This window comes from Saccostrea cucullata, unplaced genomic scaffold, assembly GCF_032062105.1.
Source record: "Saccostrea cucullata isolate Sc308-1 unplaced genomic scaffold, CSIRO_AGI_Scuc_v1 ctg244, whole genome shotgun sequence".
In the NCBI taxonomy this organism is placed as follows: Eukaryota; Metazoa; Mollusca; class Bivalvia; order Ostreida; family Ostreidae; genus Saccostrea; species Saccostrea cuccullata.
The window spans coordinates 140,980-158,966 of NW_026925056.1; the positions used below are offsets into that span (position 1 = coordinate 140,980).

General features: G+C 31.7%; 4 protein-coding genes across 4 annotated transcripts; all 4 read right to left on the bottom strand.

Moving 5' to 3' along the window:
* Positions 1-181: 181 nt before the first annotated feature.
* Positions 182-3,811, bottom strand: LOC134267956 (uncharacterized). The gene is made up of 6 exons (XM_062750167.1): positions 3,640-3,811; positions 3,140-3,228; positions 2,610-2,720; positions 2,409-2,501; positions 1,450-2,311; positions 182-418 (listed from the first exon to the last, which is right to left on the bottom strand). The coding sequence occupies exons 2-5, from the start codon at positions 3,213-3,215 to the stop codon at positions 2,001-2,003; spliced, it is 591 nt and encodes a 196-aa protein (XP_062606151.1). The 5' UTR covers positions 3,216-3,228; positions 3,640-3,811; the 3' UTR covers positions 182-418; positions 1,450-2,000.
* A 4,328-nt stretch (positions 3,812-8,139) lies between these two features.
* LOC134267957 (uncharacterized) lies at positions 8,140-10,300 on the bottom strand. Its single transcript, XM_062750168.1, has 4 exons — positions 10,144-10,300; positions 9,650-9,790; positions 9,476-9,568; positions 8,140-9,368 (listed from the first exon to the last, which is right to left on the bottom strand). Exons 1-4 carry the CDS (start codon positions 10,196-10,198, stop codon positions 9,130-9,132), a joined length of 528 nt encoding a protein of 175 aa, XP_062606152.1. The 5' UTR covers positions 10,199-10,300; the 3' UTR covers positions 8,140-9,129.
* Positions 10,301-11,124: 824 nt separating this feature from the next.
* LOC134267958 (uncharacterized) lies at positions 11,125-12,798 on the bottom strand. The gene is made up of 4 exons (XM_062750169.1): positions 12,704-12,798; positions 12,429-12,569; positions 12,249-12,341; positions 11,125-12,147 (listed from the first exon to the last, which is right to left on the bottom strand). The coding sequence occupies exons 1-4, from the start codon at positions 12,753-12,755 to the stop codon at positions 11,909-11,911; spliced, it is 525 nt and encodes a 174-aa protein (XP_062606153.1). The 5' UTR covers positions 12,756-12,798; the 3' UTR covers positions 11,125-11,908.
* Positions 12,799-16,254: 3,456 nt separating this feature from the next.
* LOC134267960 (uncharacterized) lies at positions 16,255-17,959 on the bottom strand. Its single transcript, XM_062750171.1, has 4 exons — positions 17,771-17,959; positions 17,242-17,370; positions 16,916-17,008; positions 16,255-16,729 (listed from the first exon to the last, which is right to left on the bottom strand). The coding sequence occupies exons 1-4, from the start codon at positions 17,832-17,834 to the stop codon at positions 16,512-16,514; spliced, it is 504 nt and encodes a 167-aa protein (XP_062606155.1). The 5' UTR covers positions 17,835-17,959; the 3' UTR covers positions 16,255-16,511.
* Between the last annotated feature and the right edge of the window lie 28 nt (positions 17,960-17,987).

A 17,987-nucleotide genomic window follows, 5' to 3' on the forward strand; every position in this document is an offset into this window, starting at 1 on the left:
CTCTTATCCACAACTCCTCTTATACCAAACTTCTGTTTAATTATTTTATCAAGTACTTAAGTATTTTAGAATTTTAGTAATTTTAGTAATTCTCTAAGTAGGCTTCCGATCCTTTCCTTTCTGAAGACGGTTACAGATAGTAATGTGATGAGAATCATGATGACGTAATCGGTAAAGGGAACAGTATTCATATTTCATTCATACATCTAAAAGTGAACAAGATTGGACAGAAAATTGTTAAGCTTAATACATAATAAATTAATAATAGTAGCAAAAAAGTAAGAATGTACAAAAGAAGAAAACAATGAAAAAAGTAACAAAGGAAAAATACAGAAAAAATATTCATATGTACAAAGTACTACCGGATAGGAAAAAATCAAAAATATTACAATATCCTAAATATTTTTATATGACAGAGCTTGTACGAGGGTTGTTCGAAAAGTTCGTGGACAACTGTCATATCTTTTTTATTTGACGTCATATGTTATCCAAATTTGGTAGAAATATTTTAACAATAAATCCAAATGATTTGTATTAATTTTTTTCATAATATTACGATTTATTAAAAACTTATCAGGATTTTAAAAATGCAAAAATCTGATCGCGGAGCAGGTCAAAATTTAGTAAGTTACAGACAGTGCTCTAAATAATGTCTATAGTCATATTCTCTGTAAAATGGAGCAAAAACGAAAAAACAACCTAAAAATTCAAATTAAGAATTGGTACATCTATTTATGTTCCAAACTACGGTTTTATATTTTGCTTTGTTGGAAAGAAATCAACGTGGAAATATAGGTAGACCTTATTGAAAACGACGAAAAGATGACGTTTTAGAACGTCACGGAGCAGCGGATAACAATTCAATTTTGTGTTTTACTCGGGAAAAATCCTGAATAAACTTTAAAAACGTTTGAGGAATCAAAAAAATATGTCTCGAACAAATTATGCATGTGTACCATTAGTACAGGCAGTATTTGAGTGACAGAGACTCTGTATCGGATGAGGATGATCTGTGAAGAAACGGTTTAACAGTAAAGATCTTAACAAAACTTTAAAAAGTTGGAACGTCAAGGAAAGATATAGGCGCTTCAGAGTTGCTTATCATGTGAAAACAGAGTTAAGTTATAAAAGAAATTAAAACCTTAACAAAGGAAATTATACAACGAGAGGAAATTCTTAAAAAATAAATGTCAAGTATTAGAAAAAGGATTTAATGAATGGGTACTATATTATACTGTGTGAAATGTATAAAAAAATCAAAATGTGTGCTCCGCGGGCACAAAACATGTTGATTCTAAAATGAAGTAATTTGATTTTTGTTAAATCGAATGAAATGAAACTTCACACATCAACAAAACAAATATTTTTACATATTATGATGTGCTTATTTTAAATTTCTAGTGAGTAATATAAAGATGATTAACATCGTCCCCGAACTTTTCGAACAACCCTCGTATTTATCGTTTTGCTGATTTAATAATTATATGTACAGCTTCAAATATTTGTATATTAATATCAAGTCCATGATTAGGACTACCATTTAACATTAAATCAAATTCAGAGAATTCATCATAATTTTTAATCAGGATACATAATGATAACTATATTAAACAGAAACAATAAAACTGCTCTTTAATTCAAGGCAGCTTCAAAAACTAGAACTGTGTTTAAAAATATGAATTATTTACTGAATAAAAAAAAAATGGTTTTGTTGAAGATGATTCAAATTTTAGTAAAAAAGATAAATGTGATCCCAGTGAAAAAAATATTCATAATAAAATTAGTTAGTGTTATTTGAGATGATGGAAATATTACTAAAATAACTACGGTCTTACCGTAGAACCATCTTTGATAAATAAATTATTTGGCAGGTATGCTAATAACAGAAACAGATTTACAATTCGAATTTTTCACCTTTTCATCCCCTGTTCTGTAAAAGGCTAAATGCACATCAAACAATGATACATGTGCATGCAATTTGCCAATTTCAAACCCAAAGTCTAGTTATTTAGGATATATTTTGCTTTCATTTTCCCATCTTTAATATCAATGTTGAAAAGCTTGACGAGAATTTCTTTCTGCCAGATCCTCACCAGTCTATGGAGCATCATGTGACTTGCTTGCTTGTATGCGACGGACAGCTTAAAACATCCCAAACTCACCGACTGCCTCACTTCCCCAGCTTTGATGGTGGTGCGCACACAGCCAGACACACTGTTTCCGCTGACATTGACATGGCGGAAATGGAAACATACTTTTGTTTTGTTGCTTCCGATTTGAACTTCCTTGCATACTGGTTGTGAACTGTTCACTGAAAAACAATCAAAAACACGAAGAAATGAAACTTCAATGTTTCAGTTCGTAGTCAAGAGCAAAGAGTATCTTTGGTACTTTTCTATCTGCATTACCTGGCACATCTTGTTCTATTGCAGTTTTAGCATCAATTTCTAATTTGGTTGCAAACATTTGCTTCGTTTTGTCGTACTGGAATTTGCTGCAAACTGTGAGCATTCAAAATAAAAAAAAGTGTGTTTTGATTTGTTCCAAATACAACGCACTTAAATCTTAAATGACATTGTATAATTTCCTACAAGACATTAATAACATACCATAATGGTTCGTTTGGAAGGCCCTAAGGGTCACATTTCGACAACAATTGCAAGATCCTCCTGAACACACACAATGTTCTCCGACATCGTAGGGACTTTCAGCGCTGTTGTCTTAGTATAAAGAATATATATATTTAAGGAGGCTAGGGGGTCAACAGATTATTTTTTTTTATCAACCACCAGATATAATTTTTTTTTAGATATGATATCTTGATCTGTCAACTATCATTTGGCAAAGAAAAATTTCAAAAATTTTAGTTTTAAAATTTGATCATTTTATTACATCTTTATATGGAGCCCTTCTTCTAAAGGAGATCAAAAAAGTTTAAAAATGGCCACGACCACCCAGCCTCTTTAAATACATGTACTGCATATTTTCATGAATTCAAAAAGAAACGAAGAAAACATTCTCAAATAAATTTAAGATATGATATAGCCTTGCCACCTACAGTGATATCAGAATTAAAAAGTTGCTTTCCATTTAAAATTTGGTTTTTTCCCCATAAAGTTTCAAAGATGGTAAAGATTACCTATTGCTGAAATACTGTTTTCAGCTTTAGTAAGCACAATAATGAAAATTGCCAAAGTAGCTGCTGCTCCTGCCATTTTCAGCACCAGACTAAAATTTAAAACCAGAGATGATGAGTAATAAATAAAAAATCATGTGATCAATGAAGGAAATTCTAGTATATGATGTAAAATACTTCCAGCTTAACCTTGCTCAGCATTAGCAAAAATTGGATTGAAAAGATATTTAGATATAATTAATATATAATTTTAAAGACTTTTAATTTGTTTGAACGCAGTATAAATAAATAAAATTGAGTCCTTTGTGTCCATTATAATCTTTTAATGTGCTTTTTTTTATGTTAAAAAAAAAGACCTTGACTTTATTCAAATTATTCTGGATCAGGCTTAGGAAATACCTTCAGTTTGATTTATCAGCAACCTTTGTGTCAAATGGTAAAGTTCTAGATCTGCTTTTTCAAATTTCAGAGTTGTTGGTTAAGCGCAATGTAATAATTTTTACCTTATTTAAATTGATTCTGTCGTCAACGTGGCGCAGTGGTTAGAGCGTTTGCTTTAGAATCACGGAGTAAGGATTGTTCCTTACATCGCAAGTTCGAATCCCAATGCAGGACGCAGAGACTTTGTCCTTCGGATGAAACCGTATAAAACGAGGCAAGGAATCTTACTTCCTCTCTAACTAATATATACAGTGTATGTTTAAATTGAATAGTTTTCATTTTTAAGTTGTTTACACTTTTCTTCATTAAGAATTTCCGCTTAAAACCACAATTAGGAAAAAGTATTATTATTGATATTACAAGTACTTATCATCGCGTTCACTTTCCTGTTTACTCTAATTAGAAAAATTTCACGTGATTGTATAATTGTAATTAAAGTGTGCAATTGATTACGAATATGTATATTGTGCATACTTATAGTTATATCAATATCCTGCATCGCCGTACCCTTTAAGTGTTAGAATAATTAATTCCCTTTATACCAAACCTCAAATATCCCTAGTCTTGAAATTTCATTAGTATCATGATCAATATTTGATCTAATGAAACATATGGAGATAACGAACAGTATACAAGATCATAAGTCCATTTAAAACAATACAAAATAGGAGCAGAGCAAACACGGACCTCCAGAACATCAGAGGTTGAATCAGGTGCCATGGAGGAGTGAGAATTCTCCTTTTATTCACGTAGTTACTATTTTGAAATTTTAGAATTATCATTTAAATCATTTCCATCGTTGAACTAAGAAGATGACAAGGTATCATATGAGCTACATGCTGAGAAACAAGCCACTTAAAAGAACTGCGTTTCCCCGATTTTCGGATCTAATTGGTTTGGGGTGGAATGATCGAAAACAAAGGCAGTAAGCACTGAAAACATGTCTAGATTAGCAATCCCCTTCCGACAAGTAGTTGCGTCTCAATATGAGTGAAAAAAAAAAATCGAAAGGAAAACAAAAAACGATAACAATTTCCTGCTTATTGTCAATTTATTCACGACACTATTCTATTCTTTAACTTTTGAATGGGCCCACACCTCGTATCTTAATCTAAATCACAATTGCATTAGTATGTGGATGTGGCTATGTTTATAATATCACAATTTCGATTTGAAATCTTTGCAATAGAAGACTTGTTCTACAAAGAATAAAGAGGGAGATGGGGTGGGAGATAGCTCATTTTTTTCCAATACCTACGATTATCATTATTTATGATAGTCTAAATATAGGCCTAGACTCATTCTCACATTGTTAGCTCCACCTCTCACGGATATTTTTATCATCTTAAAAACCAATCAATGGCATGCAGGTATACAAGACTATTTTTTCTATATACGCCGAGGAGAACAGTAAGGAAAAAAGTAGAAATATTTTTTTGCATCACAAAGTCTTAGATCATTTTCACATTTCATTCATTTTGGCTCCAATGTGACAAGCAATATAATAATTAAATATAAATGCTAGTAAACCAAAGCGAAATTAGGGTAAGATATAAAAGCAACAAAAGCGTCCAAAAAAATCAGGACCTAGTATCGAGTGCAATCCTCCTATGTCTTCGAAATGTCCCGTATACCTGATCAGATCAGCTGGTTAAGACCCTCGACTAGTTTGATCTCACCTCTGAAATAAGTGAAGGTCGTCTTTAAAGCCATTTTCACAGATTTGTGTATTTTTTCTTTAGATCCGTTCTGATTTCAATATTGTGCTCAAAGATCTAAACCTCATCGATCTTTCTTTGATGAACTGACGGCATTTTTAAAGCAACCCATTGTTGCTACACGATGGCAGTGGCATTGATATTGACGCAGCCATGAAATCAAGTAGTGTCCATTTTGATGTCTGAGCTTCCAATGCATACGTATATCATGGATTTCTGGAGAAGAATGGTGTCCCACCAGGGTCTTGGGTTCATCTCTAGGATGTAAACAAACCATCTTAATTTTATGATAAACAAAACATTAAAGCAACTATTGAAAAATTTATATTGCAGACAAAAGAATACTTTTAGGTTCTCCACAAAGATTATCTCCATCAAGCATAAATGTGATGTCAAATGCTTTTTCAGAGTTTTTGAACAACAGTCTAATGCAAACTGCAAATTGTGTGGAATTTGAGTGAATGACAAACTCAGCGTTTCACAGCAGCTGCATTAGTAAAGCTAACGTTGACAACCTTCATCCTCTATTATGTTACCTTCAAGAAAATCCTCAAAGAATTTCGTCATAAAGTTGAGGCAAATTACAAAGTCATTAATAAACACTCTTAAATTTAAGAAAAGAAAACTGTTTTGATGAACAATGCAAAAGGCTCAGTTTATCAAGAAATAGTATATTACTAGTCCGGAAAATAGAAAAGACCATGATAAAATCATGATGCTGTAACCTCCCTTATATTTTCGCGCTGAAATATGCAAGAGCAAGGCAAACAAAAATCAGCTTCATTATAAAATGTATGTTACAAGCTACATGAAAAAAATTTGCCTTTGCAAAAATGGCCCTCAGAAGAAGAACATTATTTTCATGAACAAGATTCCTGAAATGGAAATAAGGAAACTATACAAATGCTCGCAAATTAAAACAAATGATGTCATTTAAGGTAGAAGTACATCCCCTTAAACCAAAAAAAGAGAACATAATAAAAACAGGAAACTCTTATAAAAGTTTTAATGATATAAACTATACATCTGTTGTGTGGAAGTATCGTTCAATCATTCATTAATTGATACTTGAAATACATGTCATGTGTAATCATAATCAAGTTTTCTGAATGACCTGGTACCCAGTACTCTTTAAGTGTTAGCATAATTTTAAAGTTATACTTTTTTGGTATTATAATCCCCCTAACCTTGAAATGAAATACAACGATAATGACAGTATTTAAACTCAAAAGTCCATTCAAACAAAACAAATACGAAGCAGAGCAAAAATCGCTAAAACATCATGTGTGGGATCAAGTGCCATGGAGGAATGAGCATTCCTTGCCGACCGGTCACACCCGCAGTGTGTTCCTTGTCTTGATCGGGAAATAACGGTAAAATCCGCAGACAATTAAGTGTGTAAATAATGGTCTAACATTTAATATGAAAATGCCAGTCAGCTTTACACTTAATCATTTTGTATTTGCTGACAAGGTCTTTGTATCTACCATAGAACTTACGAAATGATGACTTTGAAGGAGACTGTTGAAATTTGTGTTTTTTCAACTTGTTTGTCAGAAACATCGATTTAATAGACATTTTTCATACGTAGAACATGCTATTGTTTTTGTGTATGAAATCAAATGAGAGATATAAAACCCGTATGCAGGTGATAAGAAATTATAATATGAAATTATTTATATATTGCTAAATGAGAAAGGGAAGTTAACAATCGTAAAGTTTAAGTCATCACGTTCATCATAAAGTTTTGTTTGTTAGTTTACCATCAACGGCTTTTTTCGTGTAAAATATTCAGAAAACTTTCTAGTAATATATGAAACAGATGTGTCAGATTCTGTGAAATCTTTAATTCAAGCTCACTGGGATATCGTGTTGAGTCTGTCGACATATAAATTAAAATCACTATTGTTTATTGATAATGTATCGTCGATATCTAAGCGTCAAATTGAAGGCCATAACAATTTTTTTCTTCTCACAATATAAAATTTTGAATAAAGTCTGCTTCATATGAATACAAAATAAGTGTGCTAATAACTAGGCGCAATTGGTACCCATGAGATTTTTAACATATTGTTGGACGACCTGGTCTTCCAAAACCACATAGATGTTGTAATCAGAAACACAAGCCTCTTTTTAAAAAGAATCAACTTCATAGTACTTGTGTGTACATTTCAAACTGTTTATTAAAAATACATTTGCAAATAATCAAAATAATTAAAACGAGTTCCATTTCTATTGAACAAGTACAGTTGTACTTGTCAATGATGTCAAAAAACCATGATTATAATTCATCGTGGGGAATACAATTTCGTTTAATTATTTTGGTAATTTTAAATTTTCAAAAAAGGTTCCTTGGAATTTTTAAGTAATAACATCTTACTTTAACCACTTTTCGAATATTGTTACGCAGTCCTCATGAGGTTTCTTGAAATAATCATTGCAAAAGACAACGTTGTTATCTGCTCTGTCAGCTTAGACCCGTACATATAGATCATATTATCTATCCTATTCTGTTTTAACTTCTGAATTATTGAACTCAGAAGGATAGAGGGGTTTCATATTGCCCCTCAGTCGCTTGCCCGTCAATAGCAATTACTCTATTGGCATATTCCCTGATGCGTGTCAGCAGAGTTATTGCTCTTCATAAGAATAACGTTGTTAATTTCTCAAATATACTTTGTTAGGTAATATTTTTATTTGGTTAAAATATAAAAGTATCCCCAAGCTTTCAAAAGAAAGCGGAAAATGAAAAATATTTTTTTTTTAATTGTCTAACTAATCTATAATCCCACACCAATTGCCATCCATTCTAAACACAACAGATGTATACAAATGTTGGAAAGATGTCTTTTTAAGAATTTTTATTAGTAATTTAAAACGAAAATTATCAACAAAAACTAAGCCTGTAAAATTTATATACATATACACGTGTTCAATGAAATAGAAAACACATTTTAATATTCAATTAAATTGCACGTTTTTATTAGATATACAGTAGTATGAATTATTTTTATGCGCCCGGATCGATAGATCCGGAGCGTATTATATTATTGGTTTTGCTCTATCTGTCAGTTTCTCTATTTATCTGTTTGTCTCTCTGTTGTCAACATTAACCTTTACCATAACTTTTTAACCTTGAGAGATACAGATTTCATATTTGGTATGCATGATCCACTTATTATGCTCTTTCAAATTACACCAAGGTCAATGACCTTGTGACCTTGACTGTGACCTATATGCTATAAATAGCTTTTTCGAACTTTTGCCATAACGTTTGAACTACATATTATATGCATACTTCACTATTTAAGTTCTATCGGTGATCAAGGTCAATGACCTTGTGACCTTGACTTTGACCCTAGTGCTAGAAATAGCTTTTTCGAACTTTGTTGCCGCCGGGAACAAAGTGTTTCAAAAACACATCTTGATCATTTTTGACATATTAAAAACTTTATAACAAAATAATAAATATGAACATATGCAATGAGAAGTGTAATATATTTACAATGTACGAGCATTAAAAGTTCAACTGACTTTCCATATTTCTTTAAAAAAATGATGTGATTATCTTTAAAAAAAGGAAAAAAAGTCATTTCGATCTCACAATGTGATATATCAGTTACATAAAATTCAGCACTTAAATACTTTCCTGGATGAAATTTGTGTAAATGTACTAACCAGACGTATTATTTATGTACATTGATTACATTGAAAAAAAAATCAAGGTTTCATATTTACAGTGTTTTCTAGATCTTCGTCCAAGTTTATCTTTAAATTTGTTTGCAAATGCACTTTTGAAACAATGTATCGCAACATTTTGTCTTGAAATTAAAATTAGTTTCTGATCATGATTTCGCGTTCAAAGATCAAAATTTCAGCATGATTTTTTAGAAAAGCTGTCGGCATTTTGAAGCAGCCGATTTGGAACTTGTGTTCCTGAATGGCGGTGGCAACAAGATTAACGCAGCCTTTGAGTCCAGTGGCGTCCATTTTGATATCCGACAGCTCAATACAGATACTGACCATATGTTTCATGAGGGGTAAACTTGCACAGAGAGGTCTGGGATTCTTTCCTACATTCAACAAATTTAAATATTGAAAACAGATAAATAAACTATCAAACTTTTATGTGTTACGATTTTTTTTTTCCAAATCATTTTCAAAACAAAGTTTATTTTACCTTGAACAGGTTTGTCGAAGATCTCTCTTCCATCAAGCGAAAACTTGACGTGAAAAGCTTGTTCGGTGTTGTTGAACTCCAGCGCAATACAAGCTGCAAACAGTAAGCATAACTTTCTTTAAATCGGTCCATATCAATTCGATATCCAGAGAACTGTATAGTTATCTATCATACCTGTTTTAGAGAACTGAATTCTGGGTAAGCTGAGCGTTTTACAGCAGCTGCACTTGTCCTCCTCACATTTACAGCCGTCTCCCCCGAAGATGTCCTCCACAAAGCTGCCCTCCAGAGGATCGTCAAGGGAGAATTCTATCCCTTGTAAAGAAATAAATGTTGTATAAAAAATCAATCAACTGAGAGGTCATTATGTGTGTAGATGAGCAGAGCCTCACTCTAAAACCCCAGTTGGTATACAAATTTGCAGAAAGACATGCATGAATAAAAAACATTGGATGTCATCAACATAAGCTTTGTTTAAATTTGAGGTAATTAATAACGAATTAAGTTCGTTATTATTTCTTTTCTTGAATTTGTTTTAACGAATTCAAAGAAACTGTTATAACGAATTAAATTCGTTATAAATTCGACCAATTGTTATATTGAATTTAAAAATATTTTTAATAGGTCCTTAATGGACTTTTGTGGTAATCGGTGTTTTCGCAACTTACCAGATGTTTTATCATACAACAAAGCAACAGCAAGAAAAAGAAAGATTAACTTCATCGCAAAATTCTGTAGTTGACCAACCGGGATTGAATGTTTCTCATCGAATGATCCTTTGAATTGAGGAAAGTCTTATTTATGAAATCGTACTTGAAATAAGGAAACCTATAAAATTTATGAAATTTTAATTGTTCAGGAAGGTATTGGTAATTTCACAGTTCATGTCCCTAAATCATGAGAACAGTCATTAGGAAATTCGAAAAGAAAAGTGCCAATGTGATCCTTTCTCACGTATACCCAAAATGCAGCACGAATTTATGACTAGGGACAAAATGAAATCAAACTAATTGGATTGTTACGACTTTAAGAGAGATGCATTAAATGTAAACACTTTAAATACTTCTGTTAATTTTGAAGTCCTTATAACACTTTAGTCTCAAAAACATGTACATGTACGACTAGTACTAAATAAGCTTTAAAGTTTATTGATGTTTTTTTAATGGAGTAGAATTTTTTTTTTTTTAGAAAATAACTTATAAAGAAGATATGTTAAGAGGTATATCAAGAATAAATACGTCAGTTTTATAAAAATTAAAAATGAAAATGATTTTAATATTTCGACGAAAACATCTCACTTGAATTTCGTTAAGAAGGCATTTAAATGCAACAGTCATTGTGCACGAATTTCACCCTTCCTGAGAATGTCGAATATATTGTCGCGCAATCTTAGTTCTTCAATACGTGTCAGCTATGGCAGAGAGAACACCCAAAATAAACTTGACCTCAACTTTCGCGAAAACTGAACTAAAAACGCTATGTCCAGTATATGCAAACATTGTTCTAACTAAGAAATTGTTATATTTAATGCAAAATTCAATTTATACTCAGTATTTAGTAAATTTTATTACTTACGGATTACTTTTCATTTGGTTATTCTGCAAAGCCACTATACTTTTACAGATACTGAAAATTTAAGATAACTCAACTAGGCTTTCATGGAATTTTTAATTTAAGCTGACAGATGTTTACTACCAAGGCATTCAGTTCATGTCCAAGTTTTCAACAATGCAGCCCTACAGTGGGTAATATAGTCAAAGGATATATCAGTTTATGTCTTTATTTTATTTAACCAACTGGTTCTCTCATTGCAATAACGACACATAAAATGTTCTCTACAAATTCAATTTAAAGATTGGGATGACAGAACCGTAGTCCCTTTTCAGCGCACATTTCAAAGCATAAAGTTACTGTATACAGGGAAATTTTCGACCCCGTTTTATTTTCGCCCCTTTCGCCCTAACCTAGGTTGGGCGAATTTAAAAAGGGGCGAATTCAAATGATACAATTTCTTTTAAAAAACTGTGACTTTGCGAATATAAAACGGGGCAAAATTGTGTGCAAGAGTGAAAGGGCGAAAATAAAACGGGGCGAAAATAACCCTGTATACAGTAATGTATTTGTAGAAAACGACTTATGATTTCAAAACACTGTAAAGGGTTTAATAAAAAAAATGTATACTTTTTTTGTTTTTAGTCATTAAATAATATTGTAAGAAACTAGGATATAGTCTAAACACGGTTTTTAGACTAAACTCAGTCAATACTTTTTGGAATATAACCAATGATTGTAGCTACATGTACCATCGAGTACGTGTTATCATTTTTCATAGAGAATATTTGTTGTTTTAAAAAATGTTTCTCGACGAATCAGATTCAACTTTTTTACAGAAAAGCATAATATTGTTCAACAATGACAGCAATTATGGAAGCATTAATTTCTGATCTTAATTTTTCTCTCAAAGACCAAAACTTCAGCACTGTCCATTGTATGAGCGGTCGGCATTTTAAAACAGCCGATGCGAAACTTTTTCTCCACAAAAGCAGACGCAACAAGATTTACACATCCTTGTAGTCCAGTTGTGTCCATCTTGATGTCTGCGAGTTCAATACATACATTGACAAGATGCTTCAGAACAGGAATGTTCACACAGAGTGGTTTTGGATCCTTTCCTAGGGTATTAAAAATATCATCAGAATTATTCATAAAAATATCACCAGGCTTTCCATTTAAAGAAATTTAAAAAAAAATATTATACAACAAAAATTTCTACCTTGAACTTTTCTGTCAAAGATGTTACTCCCATCAAGCGTAAACTTGACGTGAAACGCCTGCTCCGCATTGTTGAACGCCAATCCAATACAAGCTGCAATATTTACATGTAAACACTGGTTTGCTTCAGGAAGATTTCTTTAAAGGAGAAAAAAACTGTTAATATTTATATCAACAATACCTTCCTTGGAGATATGAACCATTGGTAAAGTCAGGGTTTTACAACAGTTGCATTCGTTCATCTCACAGTGGCAACCATCGTCTCCAAGATCGCCCCCCATTGCACTGCCCTCAAGAGGATTATCCAAGAAGAATTCTTTACCTTTTAAAAAGGCAAATTGTAGTTATTTATGAATATTCTACAAATTATTTTGATAAATAATATGCAAAGGATATGGAATGGTACAATAGTATAATATTCTATGCCAATATGAAATCAAACTCTTCATAACTTACCAGATGTTTTGTTAAAAAACACAACAACGAGACAAACGAAGATCAGCTTCATCGTTAAAAGTCGGTTTGCCCAACCGATGTCAATGTTCTCCCTATGGATATATGGTCCTTGACAATAAGGATATTTTATACACTAGTGTATATATCAAAGATACTTGATTGGAAATAAGGAAAATTTCAAAAATCTAGAAAATATTGGATTATTGTTTGAAATGCCAAGGATGATATTAGTGGTGCCTCAATTCATTCCCTCTTGAAACAAATTAATAATTGATATAAAGGAAAGTAAAAATAAATTGGTCAAATGATAGAATATTTAGCATTCTCTACATGATTCAACCATACATTAATGCATATCCAAATTGCAACGTTAGTTATGAAAGCTGAGGACACAATGTCATCAGAATGGAACAGCGTTTTAACTTTATCATAAACCAATTCAATCATAACCTGTGTTGTACAATAAATATTCATTTACAACAAAATTAAAGTGTAAAAGTTATCTAAGCTTTGTGTTTAATTTAACTTTTAAAATTTCGACATTTTCAAAAACACTTTGTTTATCTTGTTCAGTAAAAATCTAAATTTATTGATAAAATCTTGCTTTCGATAAAGTTTTACCATAAGCTTAAACTTTCTCTGATTTTATTCTTCAACAACACGCTAAGAAAAACACTATATATAAAAATGTATTTAATTACCGTTTACTAGGGTTTCTGAGATAAAAGTTTTAGAAAAAAATGTAGGTAGAGTAAATTAAAGTATTTTATCTATGGTCTTCAGATTGTGTTATCTTTATAATTCTCCAATTTGCAATTGTTATTTATGCACTAATTCATCACCTGCATACGGATTTTATGCATCTTAGTTGATTCGATACGCAAATACAAGAGAGAAACGGAATTAAAATGTGAATAAACCTTACCAGTCGTATCAATTTGAAATTATGTTGTTTTTTTTTTTATCAATTTTAGTTGCCATGAAAAAAATAATATAATGTCAGTCTTTTTATAGGATATATTTTGAAAGGAAGGAGTATTATCAGGGAAAACTGACTGCCAAAAAGTAAAAAAAAAAAACACGTTGTTCAGTAAAAGTGTTGGAGGGGGGTCCCTGCATCCCCTCTTACCACCCTCACCCTAAAATATATATTCGCTAATGTTTTTTTTCACATGAAAAAAAAATTCACGGTCGTTTAAATAGCTTTCCAAGACAATTTGTATCAATTTGGAATTTCCCAATCTATTTTTAGATCAATGTAAAGGAAATAAATCCTTGTATTGACCTGGAACGTCACGTGCAGGTCAATACAACGTAGTATTTTTCTAACATAGTTGGATCTCAGCCAATCAGAGAGATAGAAATTATTCAATCATATAATAAAAAATATTATTTAAAAAAAAAATTTCTTTAAAAATTAAAAAAAGAGTAAAAAAGATCTGTTTATGAAACGCTGTCCCTTGTATGACAGCTTTTGGCGAGGATTGGAGTTTCTGAAATGCAACTCAAACTCCAAGGTCAAGGGGTGAAAAGTGTTGTTGCCCAGAGAAAGGACTTGTTCTTAATGATATATATCAATACCTGTGGAATATGAAAGCCCAAACACTAACCCTGAAAACCCAAGATTAAAGTTTTTCAAATGTGGTTAAAACTTCAAGGTCAACTTAAATTGTTAAATTTAAGGTACTCATGGAAATACTCGTGTGTCTGTCCAAAAGTCACGGACAAGGCAAAAGTGTTTTTAAAAAGAGGTCAAACTCCTAGTTCAAAGATCAAATTGAATACACCTGTGAAATATGATGGCTCTAGTTCTTATTGATCAAAAGTTATATCCAAGGTAAAATTTTTCTAAAAGGGGATCAAGCTCACGAGTCAAGGTAAAAATATTTATACCCGTAAAAGGCTTTAGCACAATGAATATGTGAAGAAAAAACACCTGAAATCAACCGTTCAAAAATTTTAGCCGAGGTTTAAGAAGTGTAAATTCTTGCAAAATTCAGCAAAACTCTGAGGTCAGGATCAAGAAGTCAAAAATTTCGTACGTGAGGAAGGTCTTGTCACAATGAATACACATATGAAATATGAAAGCTATAGCTCAATCAATTAAAAATTATGGACAATGTTAACGATTTTGCGGACGTATTTCATGGTCATTGTATCGATCATAGAACTTACGAATGATGAATGATTTATTCAAACGAGACTGCTGAAATTCTTGTTTCATAATAGCAAAATGCTTACTGACATTTCCATACTATTTCTTAGACTATTATTTAAAAATTGATTAATCGACTAGTTTTCTGTTTTTACGATCATATCGAGGAACACACATGGGATACTTACTTTTCCATAGCACCTGATTCTATTTCCGCTATTTAAGAGGTCCATGTATAGTCTGCTCCCAATTTGTATTGTTTACATGAACTTTTGAGCTCAATTACTATAATTCGTTATCCATGTTTTTCTTACAAAACTTCAAAGAGGCTAGATAGAAATTGACATACATGAAATGAAAATTGTTGCATTTAAAATTTAAAGCGATATGGGCTGCAATGATGTCAAATTTTTCTGTTGCAAAATTGACATTAGCTATTTCAAGGACAAAGAACAGATCCTTAATAAACTTCTGTTGTTCATATTTGTAATAGATGAACTATTTACAAGGTTTTTATGATGCAAATTTACAATATTGTCGTCCGTCCATATTTTTTTCTTAAATAATACTAAATATTTGATTATGCATAGGTCTCTCTTTTGAAACAGTTTAATACTTCATTTTATTCTAATTGATCAAAATGGTTTAAAATTTTTTTTATCATTATGAGACATTTTAATAGGAGAATAAAATTATCAAAAATGCATTTTGAATTTTTAAAGCTTCATTTTCCAGCTTTTTGTAATTACATTATGAAAATGATTTTAAAAGTTATCTTTCCTGGCCCATTACCATACATCCCTTAGTGATTTTAGAACTGATATTATTATTATATATTTCTAAAATTCCAATTACCAGAAAGCTTAGGAAATTTATACCATACGTTTGTAGAGACATAGATTACAAAAAGGTTCTTAACTCTTACACTGATGACGAGAAGCTTACAGAAAGTAGGACACAAAGACGGTATAGGAAAGCTTATGTGGAACGTGACAAAAAAGTCAACACCACAATTAGAACTAGTTTTTATGCCCCTGTAAAAAAAGTTTCGGGGTGTATAGTTTTGTCCTTCCGTCCATCCAGCTGTCTCTTAGGTCAAAAAGCCTGATCCTCAATTTATTGTGGAAAAGGATTGTATTAAGTGTTTAAAACTTGTTAATGATGTGGGTAGAGGGCTTTCTAACTAATTATTACACATTTCCACCTTTGATTTAGTTTAAATATTCCTAACAGGAAATATGATTTATCGATTATCTCTGGATGCAGAATTGAGGTACCACAAAAAGGAAGTTTACTAGATTCGACTTGAAACATGTTCATATCTGGTTATCCCGCTTGGTACTTCCGCGCAGTATAGACTTTGATACCTTAGGCACTGGCATAAAATCACACCAAATAAGGAAGAAAATGCAGTTTTATTGGGGAAAAAATACAATAAAATATTTTCTACAGTTTGTTCAGATATGGTTATCTTTATAGACAGTTAAAGAAAAGGAATTGTTCTTTAAAAAATCACGATCTCTTTGTGGACATCTTTTTTGAAAGAAAAACATTCAGTGAGTATTTTTTGGAAACAGAACAAAGCAGGTGGTAAAGAACTTGATATTTTGAAGTTTAATCTTCCCAGTCTCTTTTAATAACCAATTTTTTCCTTTATTTTCGATTGTTTCCCCAGAATAAGAGTTTTCTGTCCATAGAATAAGGCATCTTGAAGCAGCCGAGGTCTACGTTGACTGTCTGCATCATAGTGACAGCCAAGTTCAGGCAGCCGCTGATCTCTGAAGGTTCGCTCTTAATATTGGCGATTTCTGCACAAACCTTGATGCTATGGCCTTGTACAGTCACGTCTTTACATGCTTTGGGATTCTCAACTATACCAAAACAAAAATTGATTTTAATAAAAAGAAAATGTTTCCATTTTGAACAACAGTCGGTCAGTACACGAAAGAGATAACTCGATCATTTTATCTTGCACAATCGTACTACTAACTCCACAATAAATATGCTTAACAGTGTCAAAATTGGTATGTTGTCATACAATTGTACGTTCACAATACCTGTTACTTGCAGGTTCATTAACGGTGCTTTGTCCGCACTGAGATCGATGGAAAATTCCTTTGACTGAGAGGTGAATTTTATATCACCACAGACTAAAATTATAACAATAATTCAACATTAGAATTTTGGATTGATATATTCAAACAAATAAGACTGAAAACTTGGCTCGAAGAATTTAAGTAAAAAGAAGAAAAGATCACAAGAACTCATTTTTTTTTTATTTTACAAGTCCATTTCCTTAATATTCTAAACTTCAACGATTGTGATCATTAAAATTATTTCTGAAGAGAGGTATGAATGGATTTTAATGTATTCAAATACTCACCTGTGGACTGCCATGTTACAGCCTTGCAACAAGAGCATGAATTTTGTGTACAAGTACACCCATCACCAACAAAGTTACCCTCCAGCAAATCTTTTAAAAGACGTCCTTCCTTTACGAAATCAACTTGACCTAAAATAAAATATAAAAAATGGAAATTAACAAATTCAAAAAATTAAAGTGGCTGTCATCTCATTTTTTCTTACAAGTGTAATATAAATAAAATGTAGCTTGAAAAAAGTAATTTCAATGTAAATATAGCTTACTAGTTTATTGATGAACTTGCGTAAGTTTATATGATTGGTAGATGTATAAACACAAAACGACATGAAAAGATTATTTACTTAACTTACATATTCTTTTAAGAATTTGAGAAGAACACCTAACGTCCTTCATAGAACATATTTTGACAAATTCTGTTTAACACTTTTTACCATGTTCATACTAAGTAGATAAATTCTCAGGAAATTTTGTCTTTTTTTGTAAAAAAAAATATAGCCTAATTTTTTTGAATATTGATTAAAAATCTTACCAACTGCTTTTATTTGTCCAGCATAGCATAGAAACGCAAGGGCAAGCAACACGATTACTTTCATTTTCCTTGTCTACAAAGATTGGCGAAGGCAACTGATATGTGGGCAGGTAGTTATGGTCTCTTCTTATATCTGTATGATTAGCATCAACGTGGATGGTGATTTTGCTTCTACAGGAAATAATTCAAGCTTTTTAAATTTAATTTGCTAAGAAAC

Coding starts and splice junctions, on each gene's coding strand:
- LOC134267956 (XM_062750167.1), bottom strand. CDS start 3,215: ATGGCAGGAGCAGCAGCTACTTTGGCAATTTTCATTATTGTGCTTACT. Junction 2,721..3,139: donor AAACAGTATTTCAGCAATAG/GTAATCTTTACC, acceptor CTTTATACTAAG/ACAACAGCGCTGAAAGTCCC. Junction 2,312..2,408: donor AATAGAACAAGATGTGCCAG/GTAATGCAGATA, acceptor ATTGTTTTTCAG/TGAACAGTTCACAACCAGTA.
- LOC134267960 (XM_062750171.1), bottom strand. CDS start 17,834: ATGAAAGTAATCGTGTTGCTTGCCCTTGCGTTTCTATGCTATGCTGGA. Junction 17,371..17,770: donor TGGACAAATAAAAGCAGTTG/GTAAGATTTTTA, acceptor ATTTTATTTTAG/GTCAAGTTGATTTCGTAAAG. Junction 17,009..17,241: donor TGTAACATGGCAGTCCACAG/GTGAGTATTTGA, acceptor TTATAATTTTAG/TCTGTGGTGATATAAAATTC.
- LOC134267958 (XM_062750169.1), bottom strand. CDS start 12,755: ATGAAGCTGATCTTCGTTTGTCTCGTTGTTGTGTTTTTTAACAAAACA. Junction 12,570..12,703: donor GTTTTTTAACAAAACATCTG/GTAAGTTATGAA, acceptor CCTTTTTAAAAG/GTAAAGAATTCTTCTTGGAT. Junction 12,342..12,428: donor GGTTCATATCTCCAAGGAAG/GTATTGTTGATA, acceptor TAAATATTGCAG/CTTGTATTGGATTGGCGTTC.
- LOC134267957 (XM_062750168.1), bottom strand. CDS start 10,198: ATGAAGTTAATCTTTCTTTTTCTTGCTGTTGCTTTGTTGTATGATAAA. Junction 9,791..10,143: donor GTTGTATGATAAAACATCTG/GTAAGTTGCGAA, acceptor TTTCTTTACAAG/GGATAGAATTCTCCCTTGAC. Junction 9,569..9,649: donor AATTCAGTTCTCTAAAACAG/GTATGATAGATA, acceptor TACTGTTTGCAG/CTTGTATTGCGCTGGAGTTC.